The 18,735-nt window shown below is 39.9% G+C and overlaps 1 protein-coding gene across 1 annotated transcript; it reads right to left on the reverse strand.

Moving 5' to 3' along the window:
- Positions 1-5,141: 5,141 nt before the first annotated feature.
- Positions 5,142-18,424, reverse strand: pkp2 (plakophilin 2; the record flags this gene model as incomplete). Its single annotated transcript, XM_083907267.1, has 13 exons — positions 18,177-18,424; positions 14,802-14,872; positions 12,775-13,385; positions 12,554-12,692; positions 11,532-11,739; positions 11,283-11,460; positions 9,935-10,052; positions 9,682-9,843; positions 8,578-8,754; positions 7,392-7,545; positions 6,764-6,956; positions 6,040-6,127; positions 5,142-5,210 (listed from the first exon to the last, which is right to left on the reverse strand). The coding sequence occupies exons 1-13, from the start codon at positions 18,370-18,372 to the stop codon at positions 5,142-5,144; spliced, it is 2,364 nt and encodes a 787-aa protein (XP_083763393.1). The 5' UTR covers positions 18,373-18,424.
- Positions 18,425-18,735: the final 311 nt, after the last annotated feature.

Raw genomic sequence — 18,735 nt, forward strand, 5'->3', positions numbered from 1 at the left:
ACTTTCACAAACACATATTACATAAAATGGTTTATATAATGTAATATTTTCCTATTTTTAAACAACTAATGGATAAATAGTCTAGTGATAATAATGTTGCTCACTATTTTTCCAGCACCTCCTTTGACCTTCTGCTTTTTATTAAGTCTACACGTCTGCCTGCTGTTTGTTATCAAACCACGGAGCCAGCTCTCGGCTTTTTAATCCTTTTCTCGTCAACATGCTTCCTCTTAACTACTTTTCTCCGTATCCGTCACAACCTCCTTGACCTGCAGTCAATGCAGACACTCTAAATTTCAAAAGCACTCCACACACTCTTCAGATGGCCTCCTTATTCTTGGCCCTCGTCCTCCTTGAACTGTCTGCATTGCTTGGCACATTAGTCACTCCTTGGCACCTGTGCGGAGAATTTAACTCTGTGTCCACTTTCTACCTGGCTGACTGCGTCTATAAACGTTTCAGTATCCTTCTCCTCTCAGGAAAACATTTAACATTCTATTTTTCTTGAGTTAGACTGAGAACTCTCTCTCTCTTCCTCTCTCCGTCTTGTGACCTCAAGAGCCAGAAGCAGTCACGTCTGAAGCAGACTTCCTGAGGAAGGACTCCCAATCACGTAATTTTAGGTTAAAGTCTACAAAAATACCATGATCTAATCCAAAGTAATGTTGAGAGTTGGACGATCACGTGAGTCTTATATAGAGTTGACTCAAAGTGGTTCCCCAGCACTATCGTCTTAAAATAAAGGAAATACCTGCTTATGACTCCACTTGAACAATTACATGTCTAGACTTTTTTTTTTTTATTAAAAAAAACAAAGTAATAATTACAGCTTAACAGAATGCATATTTTTCCTGTTTCCCACAAGTTGCTCATCCGTCCTAGGAACCTCAGGAACCATTTTTATTATTACTGAGATTCTAGTCAACACAAGTCGATTAAGAAATTGTGTTTTGTGCCTGAGAGGTAAAATATTTGTCTTGTTTCCTTATTATTCTCCTTGTATTGCCTCTTCTACCTCCACAATAACTGCCAAGCTGCAGGCGGAGCACAGACTGCTTGTTATCTGACAAACGTGGGTGTTTTAATTAGCTGTTCTTTGGCCAAGACCGAGTGATTAACTCAAACATGGACAAAACCAGACAGAAATGACTGAATGGCTTGGGCTCAAGGGGAGGAATAAGAATGAAAAATCAACGTGGGCCTCAGAAATATTCACACACACAAGAAAAAAACACTACGCAGAAACGAACACACAGCAAAAAACCCACCCAGCAAGAGAACAAGTGACAGCGGGTGTGCTCGAGCAGACTGAGGCTTTTAAAAGCTAAGCTCAGCTGTAGGCGATGCCTCCTGAGGAGCGAGGAGCAGCCGAGCAGCTGAGCTCGTTACCCACGGGAAACTCTGAAACTGAAGTTTATCGAGGTTTTTAATCGAGTAAAAGTCTCAAAAGTCGGAATTCTGAGAAAAAAAATTGAGAATTCCAACTTAAATCTTGAATTACGCCACATATTTCTGTTCAAATGTTTTCCTAAAAGTCTGTTTTCTGTGTTTTTAGCAGCAGTGTTTTGCTTGTTTTGCATCTTTTAAAGCATTTTTGAGGCACCAAATATTGTCCAAAACTGTAACGCCCCCAAAAGTGAAAAACTAAGTTGCACCAAATTTCACGATACTTGGTGGAAACATGCCGCAGGCCAAGCTGAACAAAAAAGTCCATTGGTACTATGGCCTCAACTCAACAGGAAGTGGTCCATTTTGAACTTGGCGACCATATTGGCGATTCGCTCGTTTCGTAAGTAAACAAACTGGTGTGAGCACTTCACAATTGTGAAAAACACAATAAAAACACATACATTTTTACCAGACACATCAAAGGTGAAAATATATCAAAACGACTCCCGGAGTCAAAAGGGCGTGGCTACGACAACCATCGGGAATTTTTGACCAATCGCCGTGAAACAGGAAGTGCCGTGTAACTTTGACATATATTGACCGATCAGCTCACAACTTTATATATGACACAAGAGGCCTGGCCAGAAATCATCAGCACATGAAAAGTAGGTCAAGAGCATAACGCCACCTACTGGCGACAATTATGATATTATTATACCTAAGTTTTAATTTATTTGTATAAATGACATTAACGTTGTGTCCACCTCAGGCCTCAAAACACAGCTACATCTTTACATATTCTGGGTTTTATTGTAATCCATTTTTTTTAGTTTGTTTCATTCTACGTCGTGACGATAATCAACCGAAGTGCAATTAAATGTCAGTTTATCCAAAACATTATAAAACGATCAGAGGCGCAAAAGCATACGTCGTCCCCAGAAACCACGACATACTGGACCACTTGCTTTTACGTCCCAAATGTTCTTCAGCGATTATGTCAGTGAACAGTCAGTTGCCCTGAGTGCTGACATCCTAAACAATGGCCTCAGTGACAAGTAAAAGAAGGGGGAAACAAAGTTTTCCACTGCTGCTGATCTGTGAAAGAATCCCTTTCTTTCTTCCAGTGAGTTAAACATGTTCACTGCACTATGTGACAAACTCCCACTTCACTGCTCTGTGGAACAGTGTTTCTCAATCCTGGTCCCACTGCCCTCCATGTTTTAGAAGTTTCCCTGATTCAAATAAATGGGTCGTTTTCAAGCTTCTGCAGAATCAGCTGTGCTGGAGCAGGGAAACGTTGAAAAACAGGAGCAGCATTGAGAAAACCTGCTGTAGAAAAACAAATGTTTTTATGTGTCTCAGCACCTGGTTCATTTATCTTGGGCACTTTTTAAAGAAAAACTTCTAAAGGTCACCTCATGCTTTCCAGAAAAGATGAGGCTGTTGTGAAATTGTAAATCCGACCCGCTCTCAGATCAGCGTGAGCTGCGGTGAGACAAGGACACTGTTGTTGAAAGGATTTATTTCTTCTTCTTCAAACCAAAAGGCTCAAAAATCCTGGACTTTGTTAGCAAAATAGTTCACAATGTGAGGAAACTATGGAGATAATTAGTGAAGAAATAAATGAAGGAAAAGTGCAGTTTAGCTCCTTAAAAAAAGGAAAAGCTTAGGGTTTAATCTCAGAGCGCAACCACTTAGAACATGTCGGATTAAGAGTTTATGAATATGAAAGATAAATGCTATTCCAGGATAGGAAGTACATATATATATTTTTTAACATTAACTCTTTTTTTCCAGCTTTTTAATGAGAGAAATGTGTGACATCACTGCCCTCTGCAGGAGAGATTGACGGAAACCCTGCAACTTTCTGACTTTACTCCACTTTAACCCTTAAAACACAGATCATTTAGGCTGCTTTTCACCCATTATTATGTTAAAACATATATATATATACAGAGGGTATAAGACAAAAAGTACAAAAAATATTTTAAATCGGATTGAATTTGAGAAATACGTCACAGTCAATTAAAAGTCAAAGAAAAGAAAACCGGTTACTTCTGCAAGGTAACACACACAGACACAGGATGTCCATATAAGGAGTTGTGTATTATTCCAAAGGCAATTTACCAAGGGTGCACCTGTGGCACTAGAGGTTAAATAGTTGTATACCCTTATTATATCCATTAAATTATCCATATCCTTTGTGAATTTACCACAATTTTGTATTCTTGTAATACATATATAGAAGCTATCACAATTACTTCCCAAAAGCTTTTTTTTTTTGTTTATCATAGCATAAACCAAAATTCACATATGAGACACCACCTTTAAACCACATTGTTTTGATCATTTTGATGATCACTTCTAATGTGTTTTCTCTTTTAATACAAATATGGGTCATATTTATTTCATATTTAAATTTTAGTTTACATGTTTCTTTTAGTGAGATTCAGCTGTGCAGAAGCAAGACCTCATACATATTTAATGCTGTGTTTTGGGATATGTTGACAAAGATACCAGGAAGAGCATCACATCTAAGCTGTTTCATGTCATGCCATGCTACTTTACACGTACTACGTACCGTTGGGCCGACTCGATACGCAGATACAAAAGGGAATAAGCGATGCAAAGCTGTAATTACTTTGTGGGATACTGTTGAAGAAAATCCACCCTACCCTCCACCTGGAATCAAGCGAAGCCTTTGAAGATTCCCCCCACTTTGGCACCAGCGTCTTTAGACAAAGTGGATTTTCTGAGGGAATTTGTTTAAACAAAACCAGTGTGAACAGGAACCATCAAGGCTCTGAAGAGGAGAGTTAAGTGCAGGGTGTTTTCTACTGGACCTGTTTCATGTCATATTCCCTGGTTGAGACGTCGCCTGGCACCGGGTCCTTCAGCTGTTGGACCTGAAGCCACCAAAGGCTTGAGTATAATCCACTGGCACAGACATCAGCATCCACTTTATTGGATTGAGAATCTTTTAATTATGATTTACTGGTGAGGGGGGACAAAAAAAAGTCATGTTTAGTCATCTTTGGCAGCTCTTTTTGGATTAAACCACAGAAATGTCATCAAGGACACTAAAGCTGTGGTGTAACAGGAAGATGAGGGACAATAAAGTTTATTCAAAACGGTTTATTCATGTCAGAAAACAACTATAGATGGCAAAAAAAACAGCTTGTTGTCATGTGATAAGAAGTCACTATGCCTTAAAATACACTTATATACAGTAATGTAATAACAGTCTGCCAAAAAATTATCCCTCCTGTTGCTTGTTTAAATATTTAATCGTGGTTCTTCTTGTATAATAATTACGAGTAGTGCTTAACAACACACAGCAGTAAACTGAACTAACAAGCTGTCACTATAAAAACTATAACTATACATTTTGAACAACATGACACACAAACACAGCGACCCTGAACGTCGCTTCACTAAAGCTGCTCGCTTGTTGTGTTTTAAGTTCTGTTATCTGACTGACATCACTCCGCCGTTCCTGTTTCTACGTCTAAACAAAACGATATGTTTGTTCTTAAGCCACACAAACAAAAACAACTGCACAGTCAACCAAAGGGAAAATGGCAAATTCACGAGACATTGAGAGGAAAAAACTACGGCAAACAAACCCCTGTGTCACAGGGAAATAGTGCATTCAGTACTGATACTGCTCATCACTGCAGCTTGGAGAGTATATACACACATATACATATATATTTATATATATGTATGCGTGTATATACACACACAAAGGCTCAGTTTCGACCTGTGTTCACAGCCTTTGTTGTTCTCGGGTTAATGAAATCCGTTTTCCTGAGGCCACACTGTTGAGAAAAAGAGGAAAAAAAGATAAAGGTGGATATTCATTATGTGGCATTTAAAAAGGCTTTACTGTAGTGCCCCCTGGTGGTAGAATCATTGCAGGAAACAGCACAGCACACAGCTACTAGGTTACATAAATACTTGGCTTATTAATCATATATATTTAATAATAATTTCTGACCAGAACATTAAGTTTTCATTATGATAAATATAATCCAGCTAAATAAGTTGACATACAAATCTCCTTCACCAAAAACATGTGTATTATTATTTCTAGTGCAGTCCTGGTGGGTTTTTATTATTCAGGTGAGCCTCAGACTGGGCTTTAACAATATATTCATTTACAAAATTCACTGAAACATTCTGTATTTTTTGTTTTGTTTCGATGGGGAATCTCATTTTGTTACTGACACAGTATGTTGTGAGGGGAAATTCAGAATTGAAAAACCAAAATATAGATAGCCAGTGAGCCGAAAGCAGGTTATTATTCTTCCTCTAATGACATATGTTAAAGGTCATTAGACAGATTATTATGTGTCATCGCTGAGGAATGTGTTGGACGTTGTATCAGGCTGTGTACTTGATGTTGTCTCTGTTCTCCAGGGCCAAACAAATTCAAATAATCCCTTTAACTTATGTCATGACACACTCCAGGACCAAAACTCTCCAATATATCACAATCCAGTTTAAAGAGAGCCTAGGTCATGATATTGTTCAAGTATAAGGGGTAGGTTACACAAAAAATACTATAGGACAATGATTTTAGGTGGAAGAAAGAAACAAAATAGTCTTGAAAGCCTCGTGTTTTACAGTGATAAAACAAGCGCCCACCTTCTTGTAGGCCCCATGGAGATCACTGTGTTTCCACATGGTGTGCAGCAGGACACATGCAGCCTGACCCGCTCTGGTTGGTCCATAACTAGGACACAGGAAGATCAAATAATCCTCTTTTACATGCATGTAATATAGACATTATACTGCATATCACAAATTAGAGGTTATTTAGTTAAAGATAAAATATCTTAACATGGGGGGTAAACCAGTATGTATGAGTCAGTCTGACCTAATTATTGATATCAATTCGTTTTTAAAGATTTTAACCCTTTTAACCCAGGGTTTTGTCACGATGAATCCATGTTTTTAGATGAAAATATGAATTCCATTCAATATACTACATTCAAAGTAAATGTAAATAAAATGTATTATTATTATTATTATTATTTGTGTTCAATTATTTCAGCCTGGGATATGTCAATGATTTGCAGAAACTCTAGTGGTAATATCATGGTTTTCTCCATATGCCTAATATGGAGAAAAAGACGCCATCTGGTGGAGAGAAGTAAAAATGATCAATTCCAAGGCAAAAAGGCCCAGATTGACACCCATATATAATAACATGTATGGGTTTTAATTATATATATATATATAATTTTTTGCACTTTGCATATTCGTGTAACACTTGTTTTTACACAGTGTATTTTGTATTTGACTGCGTTCTCTATATCATACAATATTAAATCATCATCACTCAGTAAATAATAAGTTCTCGACTGACCCATTGTCCTTGCAGCTGATGTTGATGATCTTCGGAAGGGCTCCCTGGCTAACGACGGCGCGGACGTGCTGCGAGCTGCTCTGACTCAGGTCGTTGAGGATGTGGCACAGGCAAGCTGTGGATTCTGACGGCAGGTCGGTGCCGGTGTCGTCGTTGGGCAGCATCGACACCACCTCAGGTAACACCTGCTTCACTTTGGGGAGGGGAGACACATGGAGTATGTACAGTTCAGATTTAATTTAGGCAATGTAATAATGATTCCTTGCTATGCTATTTCTGCAACCCCTTTTTGCTTACGCAGCTCTCAAGGTCATTCATGGTAATGACATTAATGTATTTTGTGCACATTTATACCTATTTCGTGGCTATAATTTGGTATTTTGTGGCCACAAATAGTTTTTTATTCCCCTAATGTCAGGTCTGGAGCTCTAAAGGAAATATATTTTTTAAATGATGTGTTATTTTCCTTAATATACAGCATATTCTGTGGACCCAGTACTATCATCAGCTGTCTTGACCTGTCATATTTACACTGCCTGACTGAAAACCTCATTATCTGTAAACTTTCATGCTTTCCTGTGTAAAGAACAAAGTTATTCATGTTTAGACGTTTGAATGGGATAGTTACCAATGTCCGGGTGCAGCTCCTCGTGGCGGGAGAGGTTTTTGATCAGAGCAATGGTCGTCCTCTTCACGTCGCTCTCTCCCTCCCGGAGTATCTTGCGGACGTGCTGAAGTCCATTTTCCCGCTGAACAATAGTGAAAGCGATGGCTTCAGACACCTGCCGCAGAGGATGTATGTATGGAATTACATGTAATATAAGCTCAAATGCTGGTTTATTATTTAACTGCTTGATAATGCGAAAGCTGACTATAGTAAACGTGGACAAGACCAAGCACCTGAATGAGGAAGAAAAGTAATTTCAGCGACTTTGAATGTGGTATGGTTGTTGGTGCCAGACGGGCTGGACTGTGTATTTAAGAAAACTGCTGATCTAAAGGGATTTTCACACACAACCAGCTCTAGTTTTTTATTTTTTTACAGAGACTGGTCCAAAAAAAGAGAGAAAATGAGCAGCAGTTGTTTGGGCAAAAATGCCTTGTTGATGCCAAAGGAGAACAACCGGGACACCACTTTATTAGGTGTCCTGTGTACTATGTAACAGAGCCTCAGGAATAATGTTCATATCACAAACTGAACTCACCAACAACACCAGTACAGCCAAAATATTTGCATTAAAACAATCTTTTGTGGACCGCAAATCATATTTATGTTTTGAAATCATGTTTTGGCATGTGGCGCCACCTACCGCCGTCTACCAATCATGGCAGTCAGTAGAGTCTCAGCTGCCGAGCAACCACGGGTTGCCAGTTACTTCTGAGCTACAATGGCGGAGAAAACTAAACCTAAAAGACCTCGGTATTTTGAATTTGAGTTTAATAACCGTTTTTGGCCACATTCTTACATATGGTGCCTTTAACTTGAATAGGTTTTTTCGGGATCAAGGTTATTGGAAAAAATTGCAAGTTCCTTCCATTAAACTGAAATAAATGTCAAATAATGAATAAGACCTATGACCTTCAAACTACACATACAAGGTTTAATTTTTAATTAATGTTATTTAATTTAATTTAATATGGGATCAACTGTAATGTGTTGAATTGTATGAGGTGATTAAACATATATAAGTGTTTGTTATCTTGTGTTCTTTGTGTGACACTGCAAATGGAGATGCTATGTTAATAAAAGACACAAAAACATCTTGAAACAAAATTGTCTCTGTGTCTTTACAAGAAGAGCGTGAATATCTTACCGCTCCTTTCCCTGCGGTGATGTTCTGCAGAGCTCCCACAGCGGCCTCCTGGGTGTAGTGGCGCACACTGCGGGCAATAAGCGACAGGTACATGCGGATCGTGATGGCGCTCCACAGCCACTCTATGCCACTGGGGTTTGCCTTCTCCTCCAGCAGAGGGCTCTGTCGCTCCAGATGCTAGGAAACACACACACACACACACACACAGGTGATAAGCTGCAGCTCTGGTGGGTTCACAGAGTTCACGGTTACAGCAGGAGGTTGATGAATGACAGTAGCTGGCAGGCATTTAAAAAGTACCAGGGAACCCAGGCTGAGCCACTGTGCAGCAGCATTGCGCTGTAAAAATCACAAAATCATAACATCTGAGAAGCTGCAGTGCAGATAATTGTTTAAAAAATGAAATGTGCACTGACGTGTGTCGAGCGTTTCATTAAAATGCGTTTTTCCAACCTTAAAAACCTGTTTCCATCTTCCCATTTTTCTTACCGTGTTACATGCTTATTATATGTTGAAATGGGTGTCATTATTTCCTCCTGCACATTTGGGCTGAATTTAAAAGCGCACAGGGAGCAGTGGCTCTTATTGGCCATTATCACTGATCCCTGAGGTCAGATTATAAAATCTCTCCGAGTAGAGGCTGTTTAAGCAGCTGATTAATGCTCATCGCTCTGGAGAGAGGCTGTCATTTTTGAGTGTGCACAAACATACGGCCATTTGAAGCCACATTTAATGCGAATATGTGGAAAATAAACCTTTAAAATGTCTTGAAATGTGCATGTGGTTTATTTTTTGGGCCAGTTGAGGGCAACAGAAAAAAGCAACACACACACACTGACATATTGTAAAGTCGTTCATTCACACACAGAAGCAGATTCGTATTAATTTGGATTCTGTCCAAAGCTTAAATGTCACTGTGATTTAATCTCCTCCAATTCCATTTTACAGCTATTCTCTTCATGCAAATCATAAAAAAAACAATGCCATTTTAGTGATTGATTAAACACAGAGAAATCCTGTAGGGGTTTCACAGAACTGCTGTCAAATATTATGCCACACCATAGTCTTTTGTTGTCAGCGTGGATTATTGTCTGAAGGGATTACCTCTGTAATCTTGGCACTGCGATGAGGAAAGCAGCTGACACTCTGCGGATTGGAGGCCAAGTTTTGCCGAGATTCCCTCAGGCCTTGAGCGTATTTCTTCGGGAGCTCTGCCTCGATCTGATAAGAGAGGTTGTGCAGGATGCAGACGCAGTTCTCTGTGGACTTCAAGAGCAGATATTAATGTGAATTAAATATTACTTTACAAAGAGGGAAATGCCAGATTAAACATGTGGCTCTTTTATGACGGCCTCACCTTGTCGTCCGTCTTATAGTCGGCGATGGTTCCCCGTATGTAGTAGACCAGAGAGTCGATGAGATTCTCACAGTGCCTCATTGCTTTTCTGCCATCTGGACCGGCAGAGCTCAGATTCCTGGAAACAGAAACATGTTAAAATTCTACACAACTGATCAACTCAGCAAAAATATCATTGGCCAATCACACGGCAGCAACTCATGGCATGTAGAGATGGTCAAGAAGTTCAAACCGGGCATCAGGATGAGGGGGGAAAAAAAAGACATACCACATTCAAAGACATGCTTGTTGGTTGCCAAACAGGCTATTTTTAAGAAAGTGCTGATGTACTGGGATTTTCTACAGTGAGATTTATCCAGTAAGAAGCAGTTCTCTGGTTCAAAAACAGTAACAAAAAAAACACTTGTTGCAGTTACAAACTATGCAGAAGGCCATCACTGAATCCAAAATATAAAGAAAAGCAAGGTCAAACCACAGTAGGAGCCACTACCAGTGAATGTAATGTCATAATATTAAAATTGTGAGTTAACTACGTAATTAAGTCAATAGGAAAATCAATAAAAAAACGACAACATTTTATCTGCACATGACAGTTTGTTGAAAAGAAGCTCATCTTTTTTTATCTGCAGGGACTCGGGGAGCTTACAGCGCCTGAGAACATGATAAGGAGAACTTGATAACACTGGGGCTGGCAAGGACTGAGTGATTTCAGCTCAGCGGAGCAGACAGAAGAGAGCGCTCGATGAATAATTCAGCCGTTTGGCTCTTTTCATCTGGCTTTAGTTGCCAGGGGAGCCGAGCGCCTGATTCCGTTCTCTGCTTTGTAAACAGAGAGGCGATAGGCAGCGAGACAATAAAACCAAATGGTTTGAAAGACAATCTTAGATGTTTTGATAGCGAAGTATTCGCTGGGAAGCGTGATTACTCACATTAACTGTCTTTTCATAAGAGTTGTGGTTCTTTCCACAGAACGACAGACAGTGTTTCCTTTCGCTGGCAGAATTCAGACGTATGATACGAGTTTATCCCCTGATCTGAGACTGTTTAGTCATAACATAACCTGGCACTGCTGCAGCTCTGCCTTCTGCAAACTCTCGCCCTTTGTAATACCATAAAATTATTGCCGTATCATGCATGTGACAGTGAGTGTGGACTTTTGACTTCCTACATCTGCTCCTTCATATGTGGAGTCTTTCCTTCCCCTAGCATGAATATTTCTTTTTATATTTTTTGGCACTTGCTGATTGTTCTGACTGCACAACTGGTGTCTGTTTACTCCAAAAAGCACACACACACACACACACACACACACACAGTTTCCTGTTTCAGTTCTATCAAAGAAGCGTACCGCAGGCAGCCCGTGGCATGGTGGAAAACCTCGTCGTCGGCTAGGAGCTCGTCTTTTGGGTTCTCGCCTTCGGAGATGCCAGAGCTGGGCACTAGGACGGACTTTGTGAGGACAGATAAGGCGTCTCTGCTCAGACGCTCCTTCAGGAGGTCGTGAGAGGAGAGGTTCCACAAAAGACCTGTGAAGGAACATGTAAAAATTAGACATTTCTTTCTTTATTTACACATAAAAGATATTACTAGGACTTACCAGTCAGTTGTCGCCTGGTCTCCACATCGCGGCTGCTCTTCAACGCACCGAGAATCGTAGCCAAGCCGTCGTTCTCCTTCACCTCCATCTTGTTCTCGCTGCTCTGGTACACGACGTTGCGTAGCGCGCCGGCGGCGACGCGTTGCACCTCCTCGTGGTCGACGTGGAGCAGCTGCAGGAGCTTTCCGATTCCACGCAGGTAGTACACCTGGAGACAAGAAAGAAAGAGAAAAAAAGGCTATGGATTATGAATAAACAGACATAAAATGAGACATTTAAGCCAATGATATGACGAGTTTAAAACATGCTGATGCACGACGGTGGCTGAGTGGTAGAGAGAGTCGTCTTTCAACTCAACATAACCAGCCAACCAAAATGCTGTTTTCAGTAAAATTACCTGCTAAATAAAAGTTTTTGTGAGATTTATGGTTTTGAATTATATCTTTTTGTTTTCCCTGATATCTGATCCAGACCAATACCAATGCTGACGATCATATAAGCTCATCCTGAGTGACAACATCAATACAAATGATATAAGTCAAGATATGTTTGTCATGTTAAACGAGGTAAAAAAGTACAAATAAAATCCTGTACACAGTCCCGTACATTACTGTTCAAAAGTTTGGGGTCACCTGTAGAATTTTGTGTTTTCCATTAAAACTCACACGTTTATTCATCAAAAGAGTTGCAAAATTAATAGAAAATATTGTCAAGACATTGACAAGATCAGAAATAATTTTTATTTAAAATGATCATTTTGCCCTTTCATCAAAGAACCAACTGTTCTCAGAAAAACTGTTTTCAGCTGTGCTAACATTATTGCACAAGGGTTTTCTCATCATCCAATAGCCTTCTAACGCATTTAGCAAACACAATGTACCATTAGAACACTGGAAATGGGCCTCTATACACCTATGTAAATATTCCATTAAAAACCAGACGTTTGCAGCCAGAATAGTCAAAAATAAGGACATTTCTAAGTGACCCCAAACCTTTAAACGGTAGTGTATGACCAAACTTACCATCTTTTTTGCTTCAGTGCTCTTGAAACACTGATTCTGTATGTGGCTCGCTGCATAGAGCAGCGTTTCTTCATCCTCCTGGGTCAACAGGCTCACAGCTCTCTCTAAGGTCATCTCTGGAAGCTTGTTCTCTGACTTCCTGTGTGGAAACAAACAGACAGAGGGCCCAGGATGAGACAAAGTACAACGCTGTACAAATGTGTTAACCGATCAAACCTTACAGATTTGTGACATTCTGCCTGTGTATCTGCTGAAAAGGAAGTTCTAATTCCGTCTGCCTGCTTGTGTCCACGTCCACGCTGGTGACAGACGGCGGGTATGAGTTGAGTCTGTGGAGCCCGTGTGCATTTCTCCTGACGTGATTCAGCCAGGACAGACCTTCATCAGGCTGTACGGCACCGAGCGTCACATCACCACTTCTCTCCCGTTTGAACGAATCGTGGTTGTGACTCAAGCGCGAGCCGTAGTCGCCGCTGCGCTGAAATGCTGCGTTTGCAAACACGGGGGGAGGCCGCGCCGCCGTCTGCCTCAGCGACCTCTGCTGGAAGCTCCCGTGTGCAGGCGTGGACATGTGCGGCTGAGTCCCGCGAGGGGCCTCTGAGAAGGCGTAGCGCAGGAACGAGTCGGACGCAAACGTGCGGTCATGCAGAGTCCCCGTCGTCTGTGGCTGACTGGGTCCCGGGTGTGGGTACGTGCCAAAGCGGAGGGTGCTGTAGTTGAAGCGCCTGCGAGGAAATCCTGGACTCGGCGGTGGAGACACCTCCACCCTCCTGGAGGGTCTGCGTACGCGGTTGTTCGAGAGAGAGTGGTTGGTGAAGGTGAATCCATTCACCTGTCAAAAGTCAACAACAACACAATGTTCGCTTTAATACGCTGTGGCCTGTTTTATTCTGTGATTCTCCTCTAAAAGAACTTCACATTTACAGAGTAAAATACTCCAAAAATGCACAATATTACACAGAAATAAACAGTACGCATGCATTTAAGTCTATAGAGGTTAATTCGATTAATATAATTGATTAAATCTGTCAATTACTACTCATTTATGTAAATTTACGCATTTTTATTCAACTAACTTACTATTATTTTCCTAATCGATTCATCTGTCGATTATTTTCTCAATTTTTACTTTAAAATAGATGTGTTACAGTTCAGCCTCAGCATTAGTCCACCACTAGAACAATAATACAACGATTCATTTGATACGTGACAAGGCCGTGAATATGAAGCAGCTGCAGGACATTTGAATGTAATCAAATGACGGCATGGAATATGTAAAGCAGAGCGTGAGTGAGTCTCTGTGACCCTGTTATTGTTTTCTTTTTTTCTGGAATAAACACTGACATTGTCAGCACCAGTAGTCCAAAACCTAGTCTTAAAGGTCCCATATTATATCCTATTTCTCTTCCAAGTTAAACTAGTTCCTCTTTGGTCAAAATACCATAAGGATGAAGCACCACAGCAGTTCAATCACCCTGCCTAAACAGCCCTGTTGAGAACGCTCGTTTTAGTAGTATCTATTAAAAAACAAAACTTAAGGGACAGGAAATGACATCAGCCACAGAGGCTACTGGGAGCTAACAGCAGTTAGCAGTTGGAAAAGTGATGATTTGCAGGCTCTAGTAGGCACATTGCCCTCATATATAATATAATAATAATAATATAATAATATATAACATGTATCCACTGGACAGATAAATCCTCTGAGGCTGGAAGTTTGTGTAGAACTCTGTGCTGCACTGTGGAACCAAGAATAGAACTTTTCTCTCTCTTGCGTGTTTTACGGACAATGCGGAGCTCCACGAGACTATTCCAGGAATTTAGCGCATTGTGACGTCCCAATGAGTGCGGAAGTCAACGTCACATGTTTTATCTCCTGTACTTAGACTGAGGAGGACCACAAAAACATGAGTGAGTCATCTTTTTTCACACTTTGCCGACTGGTAGGGCCTCCAGAGTCCCAAATATAAGGATTTAAATTATTAAAAAGTTGATTTGGCATAATATGGGACCTTTAATAAGGCAGATGCTCATTTCTGAGGAACTGGTTAAGTTTAGGGCTAAGATTTGAATTGGGGTTTGGTTAAGGTTTGTGGTTAAGGTCAGGAGACCACTATAATTAGGCTGCTCAAATGAATGAAAGTCAATGCAGAGTCCTTAAAGGGATCGATGTGTGTGTGTGTGTGTGTGTGTGTGTGTGTGTGTGTGTGTGTGTGAAAATGAGTAAAGAGCTAAAAGTTCCACTTGCCTTCGTATTTGGTAAAAGTCCATCTGCAGCATCAAAGCTATGAGCCGTGTTCCTCTGTAAGTGGACACCACCTGAAACAAGTCAAAGAGGTTTTTGTTAGCGTGTACGGTTTCACGCCGTCGTCGTCATCGTCTGAACACAAGGCAACACTAACACCAGCTCAGGTCACAAAGGCGTGACTCATATCATAGCAGCTTACAAAAAGGGGAAAGAAAAGGAAAAGGCACACACTTTTACAGTTTTGTAAACCACGTGTTGTGTTCGCTTGGCAGAAAAGGGAGCAGTGAAGGCAGATTAAAAAGATCCAGCACATGTATTATTAATGTTTGTCAGTAACTAAAGACTTAATTATGTCATTATCTTCCCTCTGTCAGTTCACGTTACACTCCCACATAACCACACTAAGCCTTACAAACTGTAGCACATTTATAGAAATATGTAGAGCTCAGATGATAAATGCCATGTCAACGATGCTTTAAGTTCTGAATATAAACGATTACTAATAAGTCACAGATTCAGGGTCCTGCAATTGAAAGGTTCAGATTTAAAAACACGTTTTTGTGCATCAATTCATCCCTAAACTTGAATGAATAACTGGTTAAATGCAAGGTCTCTCTTTGGGTTAGAGAGTTAAGTGTGACTTATAGTAATTTGTCCTGTTGTATTTTGTAATTATAGTATTAATGACTTTCTTATCTTAACACATCTGTATAATTTGTGTGACATTGCAAAGGGAACTTCTATGGAAGTAACATTCTTGACTTTCATTTCATAAAGAGATTATTTCTAAGTTTGCTCGCCATTTTCTGGCAGGTTATAACTAAAAACATTCATCAAATATTGCAGAATGGAAATAAATATTAATTACAGGTCTATTTAATGGTCATTAAAAACTTTTGATGGTAAATATTTGGTTATTTCACTATTTTATATCGTTATTTTATCATGAAATGAATACAAGCAATTGATAAATCAACAGATAAATAAATAATTGTGTCATCTGCAAATGTGCACACATTCAGCCGCTATCGAACCCATTTTTAATTTTGATAAACATTCCTTTTTGTTTCAGTCTGAGGAGGAAGCAGAGTCATGCGAGTCCTGCTTGTGGAGTTCACACAGTTAAATGTGAGAATTCCGTCAAGACGAAAACCAATCAGTCACTGTACGTAAAAATCTTTTGTGCCATAAAACTATTATCATTATTTGTAGTGTACGACTGACTGGAGCTAATTACTGGCTCACCCATATCTACAACTATAGATCCAGGAAGTGTGTGAGATATTAATTTGAAGCTGTGTCGCCTACTATCAGCTTCAAGTCGCATGAATGAAACTGCAGAAACCTGTTGGACGAGAAAACTACTACGCAGCGTACATTCCCGTCATAAAAATTACCTTTACGGTCCACTAAATGATCGTAGGTGTCCACTGGTATGCTATTAACAAAAAGCACACCCTCAAGCCGCGGACTTAAGTCTGGTCCAGGGCAGCTGAGGGTCAGGACTCCCCTCTGGGTCTTCACATTTTAATGACTTTGACATGAGTGAACATCCAAATATTGAGCTGATCCTGCTAAGACTTGATTTCAGTTAAAGAAATTGCCTCTTAAGGCTTTTAGGGATAAGCTGCTACAATACTCAGTATCAATATTGGTCCGATATAAGGGGTGGGGGGGACTGTAATCTATGATTTTGCAAATAATCGCTATTAGGGATGGGACGATACCACCACTTTTCAGTGTCCGATATCACACACTAAAGTATGTACTGATACCGATATTTTTCAACCATTTTAGGCCATTTATGAACGCATGAAGTGGTTGACAACACATTTGTGAGTCATTTCAAAGACATAATTCTACGACTGTGTAACAAATATTGTTCTCCCCAAAAAGTAGGAAATAAACAGCCCAAACATTTTAATCTGTCCACTATCAAAGCCAGTGATTTTGATGACCAGTATCAGACCAATATCGATTCCCATCTATAATCGCAATATCGTGATAATATCGTATCGCGATAATATTGTATCGTCAGAGACTAATTGCAATAACATGCTAATATCGTATTGTGACTTAAATATCGTGATATTGTATCGGCAGCGACTAATCGCAATAACGTGATAATATCGTATCATAACTTAAATATTGTGATAATATCATATCTTGGTGTCACAATCTAATACTGGTCAAAATAACTAGATTATATCGCAAAATAAGGTCAAATCTAATCTGATCCAAGAGCCTGTATGTTACAAATGTTTTGCAAAACACAATGTAAAGAGCGCTGTCAACAAACTAGCAACAAATGTCTGCCACAATACAGTACCATCACATCAGCTGTGTGCAAATACGATGGTAAATATACTCAGCACACACGTGTTAGTAACAGTTTAGTAGTTTAAAAGCTCCAATGGAGGCAGATTTACTCTCTCATCATCATCCTCTTCCTCACAGGAGTGAGAGATAATATGACTTTAATTATTACGATTTAATGTAATCAATTTTTTTGTTTGTTAATTGTTTCATTTTCTACGCACTCTGGTCAAAATTCCTCAGCTCCAATCCGACGTCGTAAAATAATAGCATAATAACGTATGAACAACAAGAACTCTGAATTTTTTCCCTTGTTTTACATTTAATGAGGTATCTTCTTTTTTTTTTTTTTACAAATTATGAGAAAAATAACTGCTATTTCAATAATATTATCCCTAAATTTACCATTTACACATCACACAGGTAGTTCAGTGTAGTATTCTAACAACAAATGAATCCTGCGGGCCGGTTCGGACCCTCTGGTGGGCCGGTTCTGGCCCACAGGCCGTATGTTTGACACCACTGATCTAGAGGTAAACAGGACTGAGTTTAGTATCAGTCAACACTCAACTTCTAGTATCAGGGAATACTCAACTTTTTGAAAAAGAGAAAGTGGTATTAAGTGAGTCATCACTTCTTCTAATGAAAACATTACACACACACACACTCACACATATTTATATATATATATATATATATATATATATATATATATAGCTTTTAGTTAGGTTATAGAACTAAAAGTCTGGATATGTCTTTGTTTAAGCTGCTAAAAAACAGACAAAACTGCAGCTAACTACTGTGTAATAATGTTTTTCCTTCATATCTAACACAGTTATTCGCAATATTATTACAATGTTAATGGTTAAATATTAAAAAGACATATTTACTAGAGATACTTGCTATTCTTTGTTATCAATAGAGAAAGGGGGAGTGAATGAATGGCCCAGTATGAACCCTTGTGCCGTAAGACGCTAAATAAATGAGGTGTGTCGTTGTTTGACTTTTTAAAAAACATTTTTTTTAAATAATTTAGAGTATTTATTTATTTTCTCTCACCATTAGAAAGAGTCCTCTTCGTCTTCCGGGCCAGAGTGAGCTGGACCTGCTGGTGAACTCGCAGGCTCCGGTCGCTCGAGTCGAGTTTGGCCGAGGACCTGTCAGCGAGCTCGGCCGGCACAGCCAGACTGGTGTCGTTCAGGTGGAAAGAGTCCGCAGCGGGAGGTAAAGCGGACTTAAAAAACACCTCGTCCATCTTTAAAAAAAACACACAAACAAACCGAAAACGTCCTCGGTGACTACATTCAGTAACGAGTGAAGCGGACGTTGCTCTCGCTGCTTTGTCCTCTCCCTGTGATTCTCTCCCTCAGGTAAACTCGAACCAAACCAGCCTCACTGCCACTGGAGAGGGCGGGGCCGAGGAGGGCGGGGCTAAGAGCGTGATACCTGAGGTGTCACGTGTCAGCCCCGCTCGCCTCTGATTGGCTCAAGCTGCAAGTTTGAAGTGGAGAATTTAAAAATGTTGGAATTTATTCAGCAAAACTTTGATTTATGTTGTACATACTGATTTTTTTTGTTGTTGTTTTTACTGCGAAGGAAGCCTTTTATCAGCAGCCAT

Source organism: Microchirus variegatus (genome assembly GCF_963457635.1).
Source record: "Microchirus variegatus genome assembly, chromosome: 20".
Taxonomy (NCBI): domain Eukaryota; kingdom Metazoa; phylum Chordata; class Actinopteri; order Pleuronectiformes; family Soleidae; genus Microchirus; species Microchirus variegatus.